This window comes from Salvia hispanica, chromosome 6, assembly GCF_029641045.1.
Source record: "Salvia hispanica isolate PSC_SH4W2 chromosome 6, Shi_PSC_v1, whole genome shotgun sequence".
In the NCBI taxonomy this organism is placed as follows: Eukaryota; Viridiplantae; Streptophyta; class Magnoliopsida; order Lamiales; family Lamiaceae; genus Salvia; species Salvia hispanica.
Genome location: NC_142697.1, coordinates 23,432,360 through 23,452,344, shown reverse-complemented (window position 1 = coordinate 23,452,344; position 19,985 = coordinate 23,432,360). Strand labels below are relative to the sequence as shown.

Here is a 19,985-nt window from a genome sequence, read left to right as displayed (position 1 = left end):
CTCACTGTACTTTTCAGCTCATCTAAGAGACAACACATGCATCCTTCCATCTCTTAACCATCTCATCCCTTAACTATTTATTCAATTTCATTTTTTATTTTTAATTCCAGCAAATTCAATTAATAAAAATACACTTCATTAAATAAAATAAAAATTACAATTTTAAAGGCCTAAAAAATTAAAAAATACATAATTAAAATCCTAAATAAAAATAAAAATACATACTTAAAATACTCTAAATTAAATTATAAAAACTACTCCGCCGGGGAATCATCCCCCGAAGTCGGCGGTGCACCCAAGTTAGATCGATCCCGAATACCAAGTTGAGCTTTCATATGCTCAATTCCGTCCATATGGGCTTCAAATTAGCGATGACTCATTTTTTAAGTGTCAACCATCGTGGCGAGAAGGTACATGGACATTAGGGTGTTCGAGCCCGAGCCCAAGCCCACCTGCCTTGATTCGCCGCGGCCCCTCCTCCTTCCTCTCCCCTTCGCTCTAGCCGCCTTCGCCGCCTTGGTCCCTTGGGGCCGACGTCGTGAACCGGAAGACCCCTCTGCATCATCGGTTGGCGTGTCCTCTTGTGAGGTGCTGCCTTCGCCACCATCACTAGACGAGTAGTGGCCACGCGCTGTGTGCTTCGTGCGTTTCGAGCCCGAGCCCGACTCGACACCGCCAACCCACCTTTCAAGGTGGTGGACGTGCGACCAAACTTCAACATGCTTGAAATCTTTACCGACGTCGTCTTTGAAGAACCGCAACGCCGCTCTCAGAATGTCGGCTCCACTGGCTCCGCTTTGGTAATTCGCCTCTTCTGCCCTGTATATCCCGCAAAAATTTTTGACATCTTTATCGCATCGGTCCCAATGACTGCGTAGCATCTTCACGTTGCGGGCAAAGGTCTTCTTCGGCCTTCGTGCGTTGTAAACTTCGGTGAATTTTTTCCAGAAATACAAGTGGGTTTGTTGATTCCCGACGACAGGATCGTACGAGACGCTGATCCAAGCGCCGTACAGAGCCAACGTCTCCTTTTGGCTGTATGGATGACGGCCGTCGTCCCCCACAACCTCGTGGTCGCCCTCTTCCTCCTCGGCATTGACGCCGATCCTGGCGGAGCCTCCACCTATCGGCCGGTATTCCAAAGTGCGCTCAGCCGGAAAATTCTCCGGAATTTGGGATAATTCTGGCGATTGCCCGTACCTTTGGGGGGAGGGACGATAGTATGCATCTACATCAAAATGTGGTGTTTGGTACGCCGACGGAGTCGTCGAGGCTTGGGTGCCCAGCGACGAACCAGGAGTACCCAAAAAGTTGTACATGCTCGCTCAATCGTCAAACGAATTCAAGTCGAACCCGCCAGAGCGCCGCGAGCCGCCGCCGCTGGAGTTTCCATCGCCATACGTTTTTTCAACAATTGGAGAGAAAAGAATATGTGAGTGTAGTGTTTGTGTGTAAAATGAAAAATGGAAGAGGAATGAAGTATTTATAGAATAATAAAAGAAAAATTAAAAAAAAATTGAAAATTTTGACCGTTAATTTTTATTTTTTTTTCAAATTTTCAAATGAAAAAATAAATAAATTATGACGTCATAATTCGCCGCCCACTCGCCGGCCGGCGAGTGGGCGTCACGCCATCCGCCAGCGCGCGCCACGTGGCCTGCGCACGACGAGCTGTCTCGTCCCGATGAGACGAGTTCACTCTTGCAACGCGGTCTCGCCGCTATCTCGTCTCGCCGAGACGAGACCGAGACGGTGGCGAGCCGCGCTGCGGATGCCCTGATAACCATGTAAAAATCTCAATAAATATGTGTTGATATTTTCTTGTCCTAGTATTTATTCTTATGTCATATTGTTGATATTTGTAATACACTATATTCATCGGCGGATCTAGGTGGGGTCGGCCGACCCACCGCCAGCCTCAGAGAATCGCCGGGAGACGCCCTCCATTGGCCGCCGACCCCATAGTCTCCGCACCTTCGACCCCATCCTCAACACCCATCCGACGATGGCCTACTTCTTGCAGAGAACTGGAGTTTAATTTCCTATTAATTTTCTATTTATTGGGCTTTATAAACTGGACCATCTTATTTATTATTGATTAAGTTATAGTCTAACTCATTTTTCACCTTTTATTTTAAAAGAAATTCCAACATTAATTCAAGGTTTCATAAGTTAAAAGAACGAAAACCGGGTATAAGTTTCAAGTTTCAATACTAGTACTGATAATCTTTAACTCACTTTTCTACAATAAGACTATTATTATTTTCATTTTTTTCACTTTGTAGACTAATCAATAACTATTATACTCCTACTCCGTATTCCATATCTGTTCTCTTAGTCATAGTTTTTTTCTCTAATTTAATTACTTTTGCTTTTTGATTATTCATTTTATTATACTCCCTCTGATTCCTAAAAATAGAAACTTTTGAAACGACCCGAGTCTTAATGCAAAATTGGTAATGTGTTAGTGAAAAATGAGTCTCACTTCACGAGAGAGAAAAAAATTTCCTAATATAAAAAGTTTATATTTTTAGAGGATGGAGGAAGTACTAATATTTATCCTATAGACTAGATTAATAAATGCTATATGAAAAGATAGATAATTGAATATATCTCGACTACTAGTAATTTTATTAAATCTATCCAAACTATCGCGAATAATTTCTGGTGAAATAATTTCAAGTCATTTTGAATATGTATACTGACTGGAGTCAACTTTCGTGTACAATATAACGTAGTTTTATTTAAAATTTAATATTTTTATTAGTAAAATAAAATTTAAATATATATTACTGTCTCGTTTGGTCCGACCCCACGAATATGAATTCCTGGGTCCGCCATTGACTATGTTGATATAAAAAAACATTCACAAAAATTATCATATGATAACATAATGACGATATTACCCTTTTGTTGATATTTTGTCTACTACTAGTATTTATTAAGATTCATAAGATTTAATCTTATCCACTCATTTTAAAATCTAAAGATGAAGATTTGGTCTTAATTTTAGATTAGCGTGCTGCTATAAGCATTAGAATATGACTCGTGTGCATGCATATGAAAATTGTGCAAACTATTCATATTGTTTCGTCTGAGTCAAATTAGTTTGTAAAATCTGATCATTTCATATCCTTTAGTTTCTTTTATGACCTTTACTAAAGAGCAATATGTGATTGCAAAAGCGGCGCATCAATTCAACGTACAATAATTTTGAGTGGCATCACTCTATAAATGGATGTCTAGAATAATGTTAGATAGTTATCACACTCTTACTAAATGTATGAACTTTTTCTTGTATCAGTTAACCAGTAAAAATACTTTTTAAAGTAGATATATGCTAATAATTACTCATTAGTCCAAGAACAAATTTATACAGAGCATTAAAAATAAAATGAGACATTTAAATTTGTACATCCGAAAATAAATATGGAATATTTAATGGCAAAGGCGGTGAATTAATAATTATCATGAGCTCAATAATCGTGTCTCTTAGTTGGGATGACCTAGTGAGATCTCAACTTACTTAGTCATTTTACCTAACAAGCTTCTTGAAGTGATGTTTTTATTAAAGTCTCCTTGATTGTGTTGGCTAAGTTAATCTCATCTCTTATGAAACACGTGTTTTACTCTGTCTAAAAAAGAGGAAAACGACATATTTGTCCATTTTCTAACTCAATAATTTTGCTATTAAACATCCAATTATATTGCCTTCATTCTCAGCCACGGATTTCAAAGGAAAGTGCTAGTGCATCTCACTCGAAATTTAATTTCAATCGGCTTAATTACTCTGCATAACAATTTCGATTTATTAATAGATAGTAGGAGTAGTATATACTGAAAAAAAAGAGTATGCAAATAAGTATTATCGCATAGATTATCATCACATCCAATTTAGTAATCAACTGGAGTAGGATAGTATAGTGGTGTTTAGTTTTCAAGATAAAATAATATCAAGATATAATTTAGGATTGAGTTATGAGATTATATTAGTCAAGGGGGATTAGCTATGACTAATTATCCCATTATTATCCATCTAGGATTGATTGTGGTATTGAATCTCATGAACCAAACATACTATAAATTAAATTTAATACATGATACAATCTTGCAAATCGAACACCAAATATGTGTTTGTATAGTCTATACAGAAATAATTATGTTTACTAATAACTATTTATGGTTCTAAAACCTTTGGCATCAAATTAAAGTTTTCAACGTAAGTATGTTATGAGTTTTATGATTATGTAATTTTGGAATAATTATTTTGGCGTTTGTTGTGATTATATCTCCAAGAATATTGGGTGGCTTAGGATCAGCTTCTTGAGATATCGTGAAAGTGGGAGCACCAATCACAAACTCCCAAACTTCAGCCACAAAACGCTTATCTGTTTCATTTTCATACATACATACAAATTTAAATAATCAAGCTTATGTCTCCTCATATTATTTTATGTTGCTTTCATGATCGTGCATTCAAAATTCAAGACCACGTTTTTTGATTTCGATATTTGCACATCAGATTACAAAATATCAAAGATGTCAAGATTTTATGTTAGAGAATAGAGATAATTTGATTTGGGGTTGTAGCTAGTTCGACTTTGACCGAGTATTTTAGACTAAATTAATTGAAACATGATACTATTAAATTATTAAATTAAAATGCCATGGTATGCAAAGGCGGGAAGCAAACTGGAATTAAGATGTTAATTTCCTTGTCATTTTTCTTCGTTAGTAAGTCTTGAGATTGTTCTTTTCTTTTTCTCTTTTTGGGTTGATTTCATTTCATCCAACAGTAAATTTATTCGAATTGTATGTCGGGCATCTATCCCCCTTCTGGATATTATGAAATGAACTGAAAGATGTACTAATCGAGCACAAAACACTCTTATTAAGACAATTTAACTTTTTTTAGCTGGACAGGACGACATATATACTATATGTAGGATTTCCACCCAACTTAAGCTGGGCTGCATATTTTGATCCAAAGATTTAGAACAAGACAAAATGGTTGCCTTAAGAGGGTTTCTAAGCCCATTATACGTTTTGTCACGCATTTTAAATGTTGCCCAAAGCGTGTCAATCCCTATGTTGGCCGTTGGCTTGGTTGAAATTGATTCAATTTAAATGGTATTATTAGTGCAAATTTATCAAAATATTATATGAACAATGTTAATACTTAATATTATGATTGCCTTCATATTATGTCACGTATATTTCTTAAATGTGATTATTTAATCCGTCGATAATCCATTGATCGGTTTTGCTATGTTTTGATCGCTATTCATTCATTCATTCAACTATATTTTAATAATTACTCCCTCCGTCCTCCAAATTTTGACATACTTTGACTCGACACGAGTTTTAAGAAATGTAATGGAAAGTGAGTTGAAAAAGTTTGTGGGATATGAGTCATACTTTTAAAGTATTAGTTTTATAATAAAATGTGAGTAGGAATGAGTTAGTGGAATATATGGTCCACTACAAAAATGATAAAAGTGAAGTGTGTCAAATTTTCATGGACGGATCAAAATGGTAAATTGTGTCAAAATTTTTAGGACGGAGGGAGTACTATTTTACACAATCGACTATTATAAAAGTGAAACTTATATTCTACGGACGAAAGGCATTCAATTGTTGGTGGAGCTACCCCTACTTTCCTTTCATTTGTTTGTCACATTAGCAATTTCTTTTCTCTCAACTTTCATCTTGCTACGTACTCTAGTATATTTTTCCTTGCCAAAAACATACTCTCTCTGTCCCATAAAAGATGTCACACTTGTGGAATGATACAAGATTTTAGAAAATTTTATTTTATGTGTTAAATAGAGAAAAAAAATATAATTTTTAAATTAATGTGAGATAGAGTTTTTTTCAAAAATAGAAATGTAATATCTTTTGTGGACAAACTAAAAAAAAGTGTGACAACGGAGGGAGTAGTATCCAAGAACAATATTTGTATCCAAGATTTCACCTTTTGTATTGTTACGGGCTTTGTTGGTCGAGTAGACAAAAGTTGTAGGACTGAAAACCAATACTATAATATTTCCAGGGACCAACGGTATAAGCCGTGTTTGGAGTTGATGAATTATCCAAGAAAAAACAGAAAACTAGATTAGCCGATTCTCAATGGACGCGGGAATTCTTCAGCGCTTCGTTATTCCGTTAAACCCTCCACGCCAACGTCATGTTTCCCGCCCGCGCCAAATCAGGGTTTCTCTCAATTCTCAGGTGAACTGCAACCAATCTCCTCATCTTCTCATTCACAAATGATTGCTGAAAATTGACTGGAATTCGATTCAAATGGAAGGGAGGCTATGGAGGTCCCAAGCCCAAGAGGGACCTGCTCGCCGAATGGGTGTCTAAAAACGACGATTTCGTCCGGAGCTTGCCGATATACGTCGGCGGCGCATCTCTGGCGGTTGTGCTCCTCAATCGAGCTGTGTCGGGCATTGCTCCGGTTGCTGACGCTAGCAGGCAAGTTCAATTATCCTGTGATATCGAATTAATTTTCCCGCTCTAGATCCAAAATCGAGGAAATAAACGTAGGAACTTCAAAAATGCATGTTTAAATACGAATTGCTTGTATTTGCTACATTTACAAAAACTACTTTTAGTTTGGAAAACTAGAATGTGCAATCCTTTGTTCAGCTACGCATAATTTGCTACTTTAATAGTTTATTTCAGAGGTATGCTATCCTTACTGATTAGTTTTATGGAAAATCTGTAGCTTGAACTCTCTGTTAATGGTTAAATCAGTGAATTATTGAGCCTTTCTACTGTATCTGGCAGTTCCCAGTCTAGAGCAGATCTGTTGACGCTTGGTTTGGCTGTTACCAATATCTTGAATGGTCTTGTGTGGCTCTCGATTCGCCCAAAAACTATTTCTGTGGTGAGAAAGATATCTTCCATTTGATAGTTTTTTGGTATGGTATTGGAGAAAATGGTTTATTTTTCATACTTAAACTTCAGGTAGATCCTAATGGGGTGGATTGTCGAAGAATTTATCATGGCCTTCCTGAATCTGTGACTTCAGAGTTACTCTGGTATTTATATTTGTTCTATTTTAGCTACTTCTTTCACAGAAACCTTTTTCCAGTTCATCTTTCTACACTTCCACTCATTATAACTTAATGAATCTTAGGCTGTTATTTATTTTCAGATATTTATTGTTCCTGTTTTTCTCAATGTAAACTAATTTGTTCAAAGGAAAGAAAAGGGAAAGAAAAATCGGCTAAAGCATAGAAAATTATTTAGACAGATTAAAATCTCGGGTCTAGTTCCGACTGATAAATTTGTTGAACAACTCTAAAAGTGATTGACAAATGCAGACTAACAATGTTTTCTTGTGAGATATTACAGTAAATTGAGAATGTTGATAGTGGTTATATAGACTGGAAGTCTGAAATAATGTTCACTTTATGAAAAGCGGAAAAAAACCTGATACTTTTTGCCAATCCTCAGGGCATGGGAGTCTATATCAAATGCTACATGCTGCAGATCCCTCATTGTAGTGTATGATGGTATCTGCATTTTACAAATAGGGTTTGCTGATGTCTTGCAACCAAATGGAGATGAACCCATGGGTGTAGATGCTGACAAATTGATCCAAGGATCCCTCTATGAGGGACTTATGAGATCTGGATCACGTAAGATATTTTAGATGTTCACTTTGCATGGAAATTTTAGTTTTATTGTGGCATTTGATAGTGAATTGATATTGAATGAACACGATTTCATCTCCAGAAAGTTATTTGGCTAATCTGTCATTGTATCCTGGGAAGACTGAGCTTCCGTTTCTACCTTCAAATACACAGGTATTTACTGTAATTGTCTTATCTTTGAGGAAGATATAAGAATTCTCCAATCTTTCGTGACTAATGTAAGTTATGCTTACACAATTTACTTCTTAACCTGAATTTATTGCCTTATGTAGTATAAATATCATATGTTGTGGACTTGTGGGTGTAAGAGACAGTGAACCACACTCTTTAATTCACCATGGTGTAATTTGATAATTTTGTTATTAACCTCTCATTTGTTCCTACAAAGTCTTCTTCTGTATCATTAATAGACTGGTTCCAAATAAACATATGGCCTCTTTTTATTATCCCATTGATATTTTTATAAAAACATCATAATCTTAGTTGTATACTTCTCCTTGTGTCTCATAAATGTGCATGTAAATCAGTACTTGTGAAGTAATTTTTAGGAAAATCATGATGTGTTTAGGCTGTTATCTTGCAACCACTTGGTGAAAAAGGAATTGCAATAGTTGGTGGTGACACAATTAGGGGATTCACTACTTCAGACCAGGTATTTAAGTATTTTTTCTGTTTTGATGCTTATCTAGAATAAGGTTCTACATTTTAACAACTGCCAAGTTTTACATGGGCTTCTCATGATTTATTCTTCAATTGGAAAAATGTGACCATAAATATTCTTTGTCATCTTCATATTCTATGCACTAATTTCTAACTTTGTACATTTCTATTTCTCAATTTTAGGCATGGATCACATTAATAGCAGAGAAGTTAGATGCTACACTTGCAAAAGCTGTAAATAAAACTCAATTGACAGTGGAAGAGAATAGCTAATTAATCCAGCTATGACTTGAATTCCTGATCAGCCAATGATGCCCCTAATAATGCATCACTTCAATGGTAACTTCAAATTACTCAATTTATGTGTAGAGTGACTCGTAAGATGTTTATGTTCCTCGATGAGAAGATGACTGGAAAAAAAATGAATGACCTTTCTTTTGGTGCTTCAGGATTATTATTAGTATTATTGAAACGGCGTTAACATTAGAATTTTCAGGATAGTATATTTTGACGATTTTTCTTCGGGATATTTGTAGGCTATTCTCTGGCTAAATGCTAAAAGCCTGGCATCCCATTCTTTTGTTCCTGCAACACAATGTCCAATTTTCCGGAAGCACCATCAAGTTGAGCCCCACTACTACAATAGATTGAGAATGCCAGATTTTTTTGGATGTTCAAGCAGAGTATCTTTTCATGTAGAAGATACATTTTGTTGTTTCTATGCTACAGATTTTTTTGGATTTCATATTTCTAATGTCTTGCAATAGTTTCCTTACTTGTAAACTATTCATTCAATAATGCTGCTGAAGAGTTCAATCATTCAATAAGAAAGCTAAAACTCACTTCCTTACTATCTATAGCTCTGTTTCTAATCTATGGCCTCTCTAGTCTTCTCCCAAAAGCAGATGTATACAAATAGGAAAACTATAAATGAATGTCTAGTGTGATCTTCTCCTATACAAGTGGCAGGAACACTTATTGAGCACCGGCTGGTGGTGCCTCCCACGGCAGCAAACCGGTGTTAAAATCAGCCAGATTAGCCAAAACAAAGTCTCTGAGCCCTGTGTCCCAAACCTCACAGAACTTCTGTGGCCAATCAGGTGGCTCAATGGCTTCCGTCCCCAGCCCCGGTGCTCTGTCACGTGATCCCTCGTTCTGGTTCTGTTGCCAATCTGCAACGTATGTAGCAACTCTTCTGTAAAATTTTGCTCTAAATACCTCCCACACTTGGTATTTGTAATGATTGATGACTGCTGCAGTGGCAGGCAAATTCAGGTACTTGAATCCCTTTTTGAGGTGGAAATGGTGCACCACGTTGAGCAGGGTTGGGTCGAGTGCATCTGCCCTGACGATCGACTTGTGCCTCTCGGGACTCTGAAGCCGACAGCTGTACCCCACAGTGACCCCCTGTGGTGGCGCTGCGCTCAGCCCGGACGGCCCAAAGCTGTGGCAGGATGTCCGGATCTCAGCTATGGTGCTCGACCACGACGACACGTTGGCCACTAAGGTACGCAGTGAGCCCTGCTCTGCATACCCTAGTTTCCTGAATCTTTGGTGCTTGGGAGTTGTATATGGCAAGTGGAAATACTCATCCACATCCATGAATGAGACCCATTTGCATTCATCCTTTGCTCTCACTGCACAGTGAGAGAACCCTGCTTCCTGAGTCTTGATCCATGGCCACACATGCCGGCTGACGTTGTAGTTCTCTCGATCAAGATTTCGGACAACCTCATCTATCCCATCATCGCTGTTGTTGTCGTACACGAACCACCTCTCCACCCCCAGCCACGCGTGGTACATGATCCACTCGCGTATGGCTGAGCCCTGGTTCCACACCATCGTACACACACACAGCTCATATTTACCCTCACTCATCTTCCTCCCATCATACCCTAAATTAGACACCTTTGCCACAGATGGCACGAGCAGACGCCTACGAACATGAGGCTGCTGCACGCCAATAGTGACGCGAATCCCATCAAAACTATCCACGTTGCCATGGACTCGCAACCTCCGTGGCAACGCGCACCTCACAACTTCCTGAGCAGCAGTCAATGCCTTGGTCCTCGTCACGTACCTATCCTTCCTCTCCCGCTTCCCCAACGCGAAATGGCAACTGAATTGGCTCGGGTCCGACTTCCTATCCGCCCTTAGATTCAATCCTTTGACAAACACAACAACAGAGCTCTCATCTATTGCAGCTGCATAAGTAACCCTGTTCCAATGCTTCAACGATGAACTATCCTCGAAAACCCTATCCTCGCCACGCCACCTCAAATCCGTAGCAGCCGAATAATTCCCAACCGGAAGAGGGCACCTGACAATGATCCTAAACTCATCGTATTCATCTACAGACAGCACCTTGTTCACAGCAGAAGCACCACTGTAATTCCTGTCTTCTTCAATAAAATAAACACATTCCAATTTATCATCGTTCATCAACCCATCTTTCCTACCGCCGGTCACCAACAAGAGGACATGGTCGGGGAACAAAACCCTATCCTCAATCTCCAACGGTAACAAAACGCCCCCAAAAGTTTGTATTGACTTAGCAGTCGTAGTAGACAGTAAGGATAAGCTAGAAACGACTAGAACAGGGCGGAAAACGGAAGAAGTGAAGGGGAGTGTGTAGGATAAGAGGTAGAGGAAAGTGAGGAAGCTGAAGCAGAGGAGGAGAGATCTTACAGAAAAGAGAGATGGTCGGAGAATACGTTTTCTGTTGCGGCGTTGATCGGAAGAGCTCATCTGTTTGTTGGTGAAGATGAGTAATTAATGAGATTACGGATCTGATGATTTAAGGAAATGGAGAAAATTGGTTGTGCAGATCTGTGCGAGTGCCGACAGCGGTTGGTGCAGCTTCTTCTTTTCTTTTCTTACTTTAACGTTTGTTGCTTCTGTTATCTAGTAATTGTCGGAGAGATTACTCTCTCTCTGCTGCTTTATGGGAATAATAATCATCTTTTTTTACAGCTGCAGCAAGCTATGGCTGTTGCCTGTTGGAGATGTTGCTTATGTGGAGTTTGCCTTAAACGTGTGTGCTAATTCAATAAATCAGCTTAGATTCTTAATTATGCTTATTCATGTTTGGCTGACTATATTTAGGACTTATAAATTGTGTAATTTATGTTTCATGACTAGGGAGACTTGCTACTCAATTTAAGGCGTCTTGTTTATAATTTCCATTCTTGTGTAGTGGTCTTTAATTATAACTACAAGTCTCGAGTAATTTTCTTTGTTTCTTGGGTTGCGCATCTTCATTTTTAAATTGAAATGGGTAGCGAAAAATCGCGAAATTTTTTAACATTCTTTATTTCCCCGATAAAATTGTTAAAAATACACTCCATCCTTTAGGAGAGTCGGCTGCAAATTTGGACTTTTCAATAACCAACAACAGAAGTTGGATTTCTTCTAAGTTCTAAGATAGTACTTTTATTCGCTAATATATGCGCAATACAAAATAGAAAAAGTATCAATCGACAATAGTCATGAGGTCTTCATTACATTGCATAAATTCAAATTGACAATTCAAAGTATTCATTATGATATGACTACATAACACAGTAATTAAAGTACGCCTTGTTACCTTAATAAGTGGAGTAATATTCTGTGTTATTAATGTCTTGTTGAATTCACCTAATCTTAATTAATTGCTTCGTATTTTTAGCAAAGGTATTATAATAACAATTTATTAATCAATCTAAGTTACTCCATCTGTATCATCTGTATCATAAAGTTTGTCGCCATTTTTCATTTTCATTTGTCCTACAAAATTTGTCATATTTTATTTTTATCATTGTAGTAAACCTTTTATTCCACTAACTCGTTCTTACTTACATTTTGTTATTCCCTTCGTTCCTTATTGATTTTGAATGGAGAGAGTATTATAGAACTATTGTGCACTCGTCCTCCTGAAAATGATCTACTTTTTGTTTTTGTTTGTCCCAACCAAAATGATATATTATTAAATTTTAAAACACATTTATCTTTATTTTATTATCTCTTTTGATGGACAGAGGGAATAGAATATTTATAGTAATAAATAATTAAATGCTGCTTTTGTCATTTATACAGGTCTATAGTAACGGCCACGTGGAACGTTGTTTACACGCGCGTTAAAGAACGTTTAGGTTCGGTACATGTGGCAGGTAGTTGTTGGGTAGCTTGATTTACTTTCGGAAATTTAGGGTGATAGATTGATCAGTTTTAAAGTATTACTGGATCAGTTTTGGTCGTTTTCGATTATTTAATTGAAATAAATGAACTGGATAATGGATGCCCATTCTCTTTTGTTTTGCTTTTAGCGAGAGCATACTCATTCTCTTTACATTCACCGTTAATAATTCCAATAGGATCGACACCGAATTATAAAAAAAAATAAGAAAGTAAGTGAATGAACAAATTTAGCTTTACACACCATCTAAATGACAATGAAAAATTGGTGAATTTTGGAATTAAAATTTTCATTTTTGTACCCTTTTCATGAATTGAACAATTTAGGCTTGCAACACAGCTAAGAATATTCTTTTTCTTGACACGTGTGAAGTATAATTATTGTACTCAACTCGTCCCTTTCTAAGTGGAGCATTTTTAGTCCGACACCAGATTTTATCTAGTGTTATTTTATGAGTTAAGAACATATTTGATAAGAAAGGTGTGATATAAGAAGATATATAAAAACAATATGTAGAGATTTTTTTCATAATTTTTTGATTATAAAGAAATTATCTACATTTGTATAGTATTAAATAATAGTGGCTTAACTAGACAAATTGATGGGTTACATAAAAAGTTTTAATTATGGCAAGATTGGGTAGGGCTCTTGTCTTATATTAGGCTTTGAGTTAAACAAGCTTAAATATGATATCAAACAATTAGAAATGTGTTATTTAGAATTGTACATCCAAAAAAGGAAAATGTGGCATTTAGAGTGGGACGAAGGGAGTATATTGGTTTAACATGTTGCCAGAAAATCGTTTCATCCAAGAAGGGTCAAAAAAGATGAAATCTAAAAGAAAAATTCTTTTCTTCAAAGGCATACAAAGAAATGGTACATATAGAAAAGAAGAATCATAAAAAGTCTTCTTACCATATTTCAAGTTTGATTACAACAGCACGTTCAACGATTTTAAATTAAAACCATCATCGAATTATATAAACTTTTTTCCCAGTTTTATTCTTCAGTTTCTCCCCTGTTCAGAGAATATCTGCGCATTAAGCACTAGTGAAAAAGAGAAAAATAGCTTGATTCAACAAACCTGAATAAACTGCGCCTCCTTTAAGAGATGACTATTGTGAAATGGAATTGGAATTGGAATTGGAATTTCAATTAACAAAATCTGCCACTAGGGCTCACCTGAGTGCTTTTACACAGTTGGATTGAATTTCTACACGACTGCGCCCGCTGTAGTTCGCTCACAACAGTTTGCTTGCAGAAGATTAATAAAGGCGCTTCATACCCTCCATTAGAGCATCAGTATGCTCTGGCTTGCCTACGGATACACGGACATAACCCGCTAATTCTTTGTTACTGTAGTGACGAATCATGATACCCATTTTTGCGAGGTCTTCCTGTAAGGAGAAGTTACATATGTAAAGATTTGCAATGAACTGCTTGAATAACAGCCTTTAGGTTCATATATCTAGATTGCAATCAAACTACTCAAGCCCAACTTTTCGATAGGTCAGAACTGAAAACCAAAAACACCATACCTTCAGTTTCTTAGCATCTCTTCCAGTTGTCACCTCACAAAGAATGAAATTGGAGTAGCTTGGATATGGATTTAGAAATGGCACTTCTTTCAAAAGCTTAAATAGCCTCTCTCGCTCTTCCACCAAAGCTATTTTCACATTCTGATACAAATCAAATATAGATGTTGATAAATGGATGGCTCTACCAGTCAATAAAAATTACATGGCACATGAAAAGTGAGACAGAGATGTTGATCCTGGTACCTCTAGATAGGTAGGATTCTCTAATGCAGCACATGCTGCAATTTCAGCTGCTACTGACACATTATATGGCTGCTTGGCCCTCCAAAGGTATTCAATAATGCTCAATGGAAATGCTCCATATCCAATTCGAAGGCCGGCTAGAGCTGAATCACCAAAAAATGAATACGACCATCATTTATTATTTATAATGCATCATAGCACCCCAATATTATAGGATATATATATCAGCCAAACAAAAAACCTCGCACAAAACAGTTCATTAAGCAGTAAGTAGGTTTAGTTTTGCCATCAACTCAAGAATTTTGCATAATTAGAGCAGCAGTTAAGGCTTAAATCCCACTTCCCTGTAAAATATGTTCCTATATGCGCAGAGAGCAATCCTACAGAATGCCTAACATCAGAGAGTTGGTTTAACTGATGATGCGAGCGGACATACCCCACACATTTTGTCCGAAGTTGATAAATGAAGGTCATATAGATAGATTATAGAGGACAACTTAGTTTTAAGTAAACGGAATTCAATAGAATTTTCAGATGTCCACTACTACACATGGCCAGATCGCAAAGCTTACCAACCTAGTGATACACTCATATCAAAATACACATGAATTTTTTATCAATGGAAACAACTTTTAACCATTTTTCTGTTCAACAGCTATATCAAGTGATGTTGTATTGGATTAAGTTGGGTACTTGGGTGCGTATCAGCATATGAACTCATGACATGGGTCAGAGGTGTGTAGCACTGCAGTACAATCATTATACTGAGCTCCTACCCTAATTAAATTGAAAAGCCTTTTGGATTGTATGAAGACATCTCAAGCAACAGGTTTCATGTAGTGCTCAGGAATGGAAAAGAAGGGAGGAAAATACCAGCTCTTTTGCTAAATGTCCGGAGGACAATTAGATTCTCGTACTTCTTTACCCATGTCATCTTAGATTTAAGTCCCGCAAATTCGATATATGCTTCATCCAGCACAACTAATATTGGCAGACTAAGTATTTTCACAAGAGTTTCATCATCTATAATGCTGCCAGACCAAAAGAGGGAAATCAGTCCATAATAGAGAATAAGTTCAAACAATCAGAATAAAAAACGTACTAGTCATTAACCATTTCAAACATAATCTAAATGTATTGTTTCCAATGATTATTATAGTAATCTCAAATTGCAAACCGCAATGCAGTTGATTACTTTACTCTCTTCGGAGAGTAATGAAAAAAAAAACTATAATTATCAAACAAGAAAAAAGTATGAACTCAAGTGAATTTACCTTCCATCAGGATTGTTAGGTGAGGTGAGGAATATACACTTTGGTTTCTCCTTCTCAACAACTTCAAATATTCTATGCACATCCAGGCTGAAGTCGGGCTTCCTAGGAACTGTGAAATGGGATAAGGCCAGAGTTACAAAAGATGGACTGGGTGTTTTAAAGATGTGAAGACAGATACAGGAAATAAAAGAATAATTATATGCATACAGGCTACAGCATTTGATGTTATTCAATAACAAAATGTGTCTAATTTTTTAATTCAAGAAGAGCTGAAAGAGAAAAACAGACATAAGAGACTAAGCAGGTTACCCTTGACTACAAGTGCACCATTAACAGCTGCGTCAAACTCATACATAGTGAAAGTTGGTGGACAGTCCAATATTTTATCACCCGGTTCTAAAACACATCTGAAGGTCAAAGGAAAAAAATTCGTTGTAATTAGACCTTGAGAAAAAAGAACCCTGAAAGTATGAAAGACAATGTCAGAAATGATTGGCCAACAAACCGCATTATCAAATCAATAAGTTCGTCTGCACCACAGCCAGCGAGAATATAATCAGCTTCAAGACCAGAATCTTTCGCCAAAGCAGCTCGCAATCTCCGGCTTTCAGGATCGGGATAAATATAAGGGAATCTCAAAGAGCTCAAAGCCTCAAAAACCTACAAGAAAACAGTAATTTTGCAGTAAATTGTGCAAGGTATTGAATAATGGCCGCCACATGAATAATCGCTGCACAGCAAGAACTGAAATACTATCCCCACACAATGGAAGACTTAAAGCAATGTTAATAGTACCTCTGGAGGCGGACCATATGGATTTTCATTAGCATCTAATTTGATAATTTCCTCAGGTTTTCTACCGAGACGAGTAGACAACACCTGAACATGAAACACTAAATTTTAGAAGAAACAACTTAGTAAATAGCGATAATCAATAAAACGACTGACTTATTTGGTTTCAGCAGTTTGGTGGGTTTCAAAACTAAATGGCATTAAGAATCTTGAAATGCACCAAATATACTACAGGGAAAAGCTATGAACTTTAAAACTCCTTTGAAATAAAGTTCGTTTGTAAGTACACGAAAAGGAAATGAGGAAAAAGAAATTCCATTTTACTCAAAAAATGCGAATAACACTGACACGAAGACCTTGATATGCATCAATGTTATTAAATAGCATTTGTAATTTGATTTTGTTAACAGAAACTGATGACTAACATAGGCAGAACACTATAACCTCAGTCCTCATACAACAGTGTTTCTTCGTATGTTTTATCCATGTTCATCTATAGCGAGTAACAGAACAGTAAAGGTGGCGATTGGAGAAGAAATTACCTCGAAGGGGAGAATAGGTTGATATGGGGACAATTTACGGAGATGCGGCCGTATAAATGAATCCCCGGTCAGCTTGCCGCCTCCTTCCTTTGGGCTATCCTCAGTTACCGAAACGGCGGCGGAGGAGGAGGCTGGCGGGGTCATAAATGTAATTCTACTCCGCCTGAGATTCACCTGAAATGAACCACAATCGGGACTGGGAATCGGTCTGTCTACACAAAGAGATGAGGTCTTGCAGAGCAACTCGAGCACGCCCATGTATGACCAATTGCTCTCCAACTACAGAAATTATAGCTAATTGAGTAATCTGAGTAGAAGGAAAAAGGATTAGAGAAAGAATTCAAGCATACCTTGATTTCTTAGTGGTGGATGTCGCTGCTCTTGTGAACCCTAAACCCCCTTTTGGTAGTTGGAAAAGTAGCTAAGTAGCCACACACAAGCTTACGACAAGACAAAATATAGATTTTCCTAATTTTATTGATAATTTTGGCGTTTAAGATAATTTCTTAAAATATAAATATGCTTATACCCATGGAAATATCAATGAAATGTCTCCTAATTGCCAAATGGAATTAGTTGATTAATTTAAGGGATAATTGTAGCCAAAATTTATTTAACTTTTGGTCAAATTGTTATGCGTTAGGTTATCTTAATAGTATGACTATTGGACTTGAATGCCACTTATTTTAAACTTTTAATAGTAGGGATAATTGTAGCCAGTTGAAGATTGATTTTTGTTTCAATGGTGCATATTATCATTCGATTCTATACATTACATTCATCAAAATTCTCAACAATAAGGATTAAACCAACCAAATTCTCAACAAGACAAAGATGAATAAACCAAGAAACAGCAGAGCAACTGAAGATAAAACCTTTTCCTTGGCCTCATCTCTTTTTGCTACAGAAAAATCTGTATATATACAGCTTCTAGCTCGACCTAAAACAAAAGAATATCTATCACTTTACTTTCTTGGACTATCAAGCCTCGTAATAATCTTAGCATCCTTGTGCATAATCCCATTTCCATGACTGCTGCTGAAAGATGATTCCAACTTCAAATTAACAGACTCTCCTCTCCTCCAAAACTTGGGACTAAGAAACTCCCTTCCTGGGATCATACAGCAAGCGTTCCCCAACTCCTCACTTGTCGTTGAGATCCTTCGTGTTGGGAGAGCAAAATCCTCTGACATGACGCCCAGCACCTTCTCCAACCCATCCACTCGCTTCTCCAACGAGCTCATGCCCTTCTGAGAGCTCCCAATATACCTCTGAAGCAACAACAGATCAATCTCAATACAATACAACACAGCACAGCATAATGTAGTAGAAACCATTTTCAACAGCTAGTACCTGAAGGAGGCTGAACAAATTCGATTGCTGGCTTTCTATCTGCTGCAGCTGCCTTCGGATCAGAGACATGTCCTCAAACTCGTTCTCGTTCTCGCTCTCAAAGTCATCTTTGATATTGTCTGAACTGTCACAGGGAACCACCCGAGCACGGGTGTCCTTCTTTACATTGAACTTGTTACTGGCAGTGGGAAGGCGGGGTTTGGCGTCCTCGTTTCCCAGAGTGCTCCTCCTGCTGCTGCTGGTTGACGACGAGCAACTAGACGCAGGTGACCTCGGTGGATGCATTTTTCTCAGTTGAGGAGTTTCTGAGCTAGGGGAGTAATAACCAGCACTGCTAGTATCTGATTGAACTGACAAACAATGCAAAACATCAATATTCATCATTTTTACAGTCTTAGCATTCTTTGATCAAACAAGGGCTAATTATCAACTGAATTTGCTTAATTAGCAATGCGCCTTTTTGCATATCTTTAACTATCATCAATTGAGAGTGATCTAATGAGTCTCCCAATTATGACGGTTAGTATCTCATAAATTGAGTTCATCGCATTAATTAGGGCAAATTGCATACGAAAATAACATAGAATAATTTGAGAAAATTCGCCGGCGATGCTATATAATAATTTTTCAGCCAATAAACAAAAAAAGTGTAGTAGTAATTTGCTAATTATACCATTTGGCGAGGAGAGGGCTTCGGATTGCTCGGGAAGATCTTTCCATATCACCAATGCTCTGTTCATCTTTTCCCTAACAAGCTTTACCTGTAAATTAAAAGGTGAAGAAAACAGTCAATACACATTTTTGTCGCTTAATCATTGAAAAAGAAGAAGGAAATTGACTAATTACTTTGTCGAATCTCCTGTTCTCTAAAGCAGCTAAGCAAGAAGCCTTAAATTGCACCGACAAATTGCAGTCAGTCATCGCCGCCTTCTCCAAAACCTCCGCTGCTTCCTTTCTCGCAGCCCAATCGTCGCTGCTCAGGAAATCAACCGCCGTGGAAACGGTAGAATTGAACAAACTCTTACTCTTAACGCAATCGGTGCTAACGATGCAACCTACCAATGCGAGCAGAGCCGGCTTCGCCTTGCAACCATCGCTCCTGGCTAATTTCAAAACCCTAGGCAGCAGCCTCCTCATCTCCGCCGCGTCGGGATCCGTCGCCGCCTCCACCGCCGCGGCGAGGCAGAGCGCGGCCCCGATCTGCGCCTTGGAGTCCTGCTCGTGGAAGAGAGCTTCAGCCAGAGGCTTCAGGATCGCGGCGAACAGCGGAGGCGAGGTGACGTGCGCGGAGATGGAAGATACGGCGTCGACGCAGGCGGCGCGGACGGCGGAGTCGGGGTCGCGGAGGCGGCGGAGGACGGCGGAGATCATCTTGGAGACGTGAGGGGAGAGGGCGTCGCCGTGGGCGGCGGAGAGGACGCTGATGAGGCGGACGCACTGGCGGCGGACGGGGGACTTCTCGGAGGAGTCGGTGGCGGAGAGGCAGTTTAGGAAGGGGGCGAAGGCGTCGTTTGGGAGGGTGCGGGCGATGGATTCGAGCTCGTTGGAGGCCATGGCGAGGGTGTCTCGGTCAGAGAGCTTGTCGATGCAGGTGTTGACGCGTGATTTGAGGTCGCCGGAGGATTGCTTTGTGATCGCCATTGGCCACGGCGGCGGAGGAGGTGGTGGATGGAGTGGTGGAGGAAGTGGGATGGTTTCTTGGGTTTTTATACTCAACGTGCGTTGTCATTTCGGGATTTATTTTA

At 38.3% G+C, this 19,985-nt stretch overlaps 4 protein-coding genes across 8 annotated transcripts; 1 reads left to right on the top strand and 3 right to left on the bottom strand.

The window, feature by feature from the left end:
- The first annotated feature begins 6,030 nt into the window (after positions 1–6,030).
- Positions 6,031–9,177, top strand: CCB4 (cofactor assembly of complex C). Of its 2 annotated transcripts, XM_048105058.2 has the most exons (9): positions 6,039–6,231; positions 6,311–6,477; positions 6,793–6,892; positions 6,973–7,046; positions 7,465–7,649; positions 7,747–7,817; positions 8,233–8,316; positions 8,508–8,663; positions 8,861–9,078. In XM_048105058.2, the coding sequence occupies exons 1-8, from the start codon at positions 6,130–6,132 to the stop codon at positions 8,595–8,597; spliced, it is 873 nt and encodes a 290-aa protein (XP_047961015.1). In that variant the 5' UTR covers positions 6,039–6,129; the 3' UTR covers positions 8,598–8,663; positions 8,861–9,078. The 2 variants fall into 2 exon arrangements, with proteins under 2 accessions (XP_088917287.1, XP_047961015.1); XM_089061161.1 differs by lacking the exon at positions 8,508–8,663 and having other exon boundaries at positions 6,031–6,231; positions 8,861–9,177.
- LOC125205883 (glycosyltransferase family 92 protein RCOM_0530710-like) lies at positions 9,120–11,329 on the bottom strand. The gene has a single exon (XM_048105057.2). It carries the CDS (start codon positions 11,070–11,072, stop codon positions 9,300–9,302), a length of 1,773 nt encoding a protein of 590 aa, XP_047961014.1. The 5' UTR covers positions 11,073–11,329; the 3' UTR covers positions 9,120–9,299.
- A 1,997-nt stretch (positions 11,330–13,326) lies between these two features.
- On the bottom strand, positions 13,327–17,383 carry LOC125208678 (histidinol-phosphate aminotransferase, chloroplastic-like). 4 transcript variants are annotated; one of them, XR_007174164.2, is made up of 11 exons: positions 17,238–17,383; positions 16,888–17,166; positions 16,349–16,432; positions 16,059–16,213; positions 15,863–15,960; positions 15,554–15,662; positions 15,153–15,310; positions 14,280–14,422; positions 14,037–14,177; positions 13,681–13,895; positions 13,327–13,545 (listed from the first exon to the last, which is right to left on the bottom strand). XR_007174164.2 is itself a non-coding variant. In XM_048108336.2 (10 exons), the coding sequence occupies exons 2-10, from the start codon at positions 17,143–17,145 to the stop codon at positions 13,764–13,766; spliced, it is 1,278 nt and encodes a 425-aa protein (XP_047964293.1). In that variant the 5' UTR covers positions 17,146–17,166; positions 17,238–17,383; the 3' UTR covers positions 13,327–13,763. The 4 variants fall into 4 exon arrangements, 1 of the variants encoding a protein (XP_047964293.1); XR_007174163.2 differs by having other exon boundaries at positions 13,327–13,531; XR_007174165.2 differs by having other exon boundaries at positions 13,327–13,516.
- Positions 17,384–17,664: 281 nt separating this feature from the next.
- LOC125203505 (TORTIFOLIA1-like protein 4) lies at positions 17,665–19,985 on the bottom strand. Its single transcript, XM_048101860.2, has 4 exons — positions 19,087–19,985; positions 18,914–19,001; positions 18,241–18,590; positions 17,665–18,158 (listed from the first exon to the last, which is right to left on the bottom strand). Exons 1-4 carry the CDS (start codon positions 19,879–19,881, stop codon positions 17,853–17,855), a joined length of 1,539 nt encoding a protein of 512 aa, XP_047957817.1. The 5' UTR covers positions 19,882–19,985; the 3' UTR covers positions 17,665–17,852.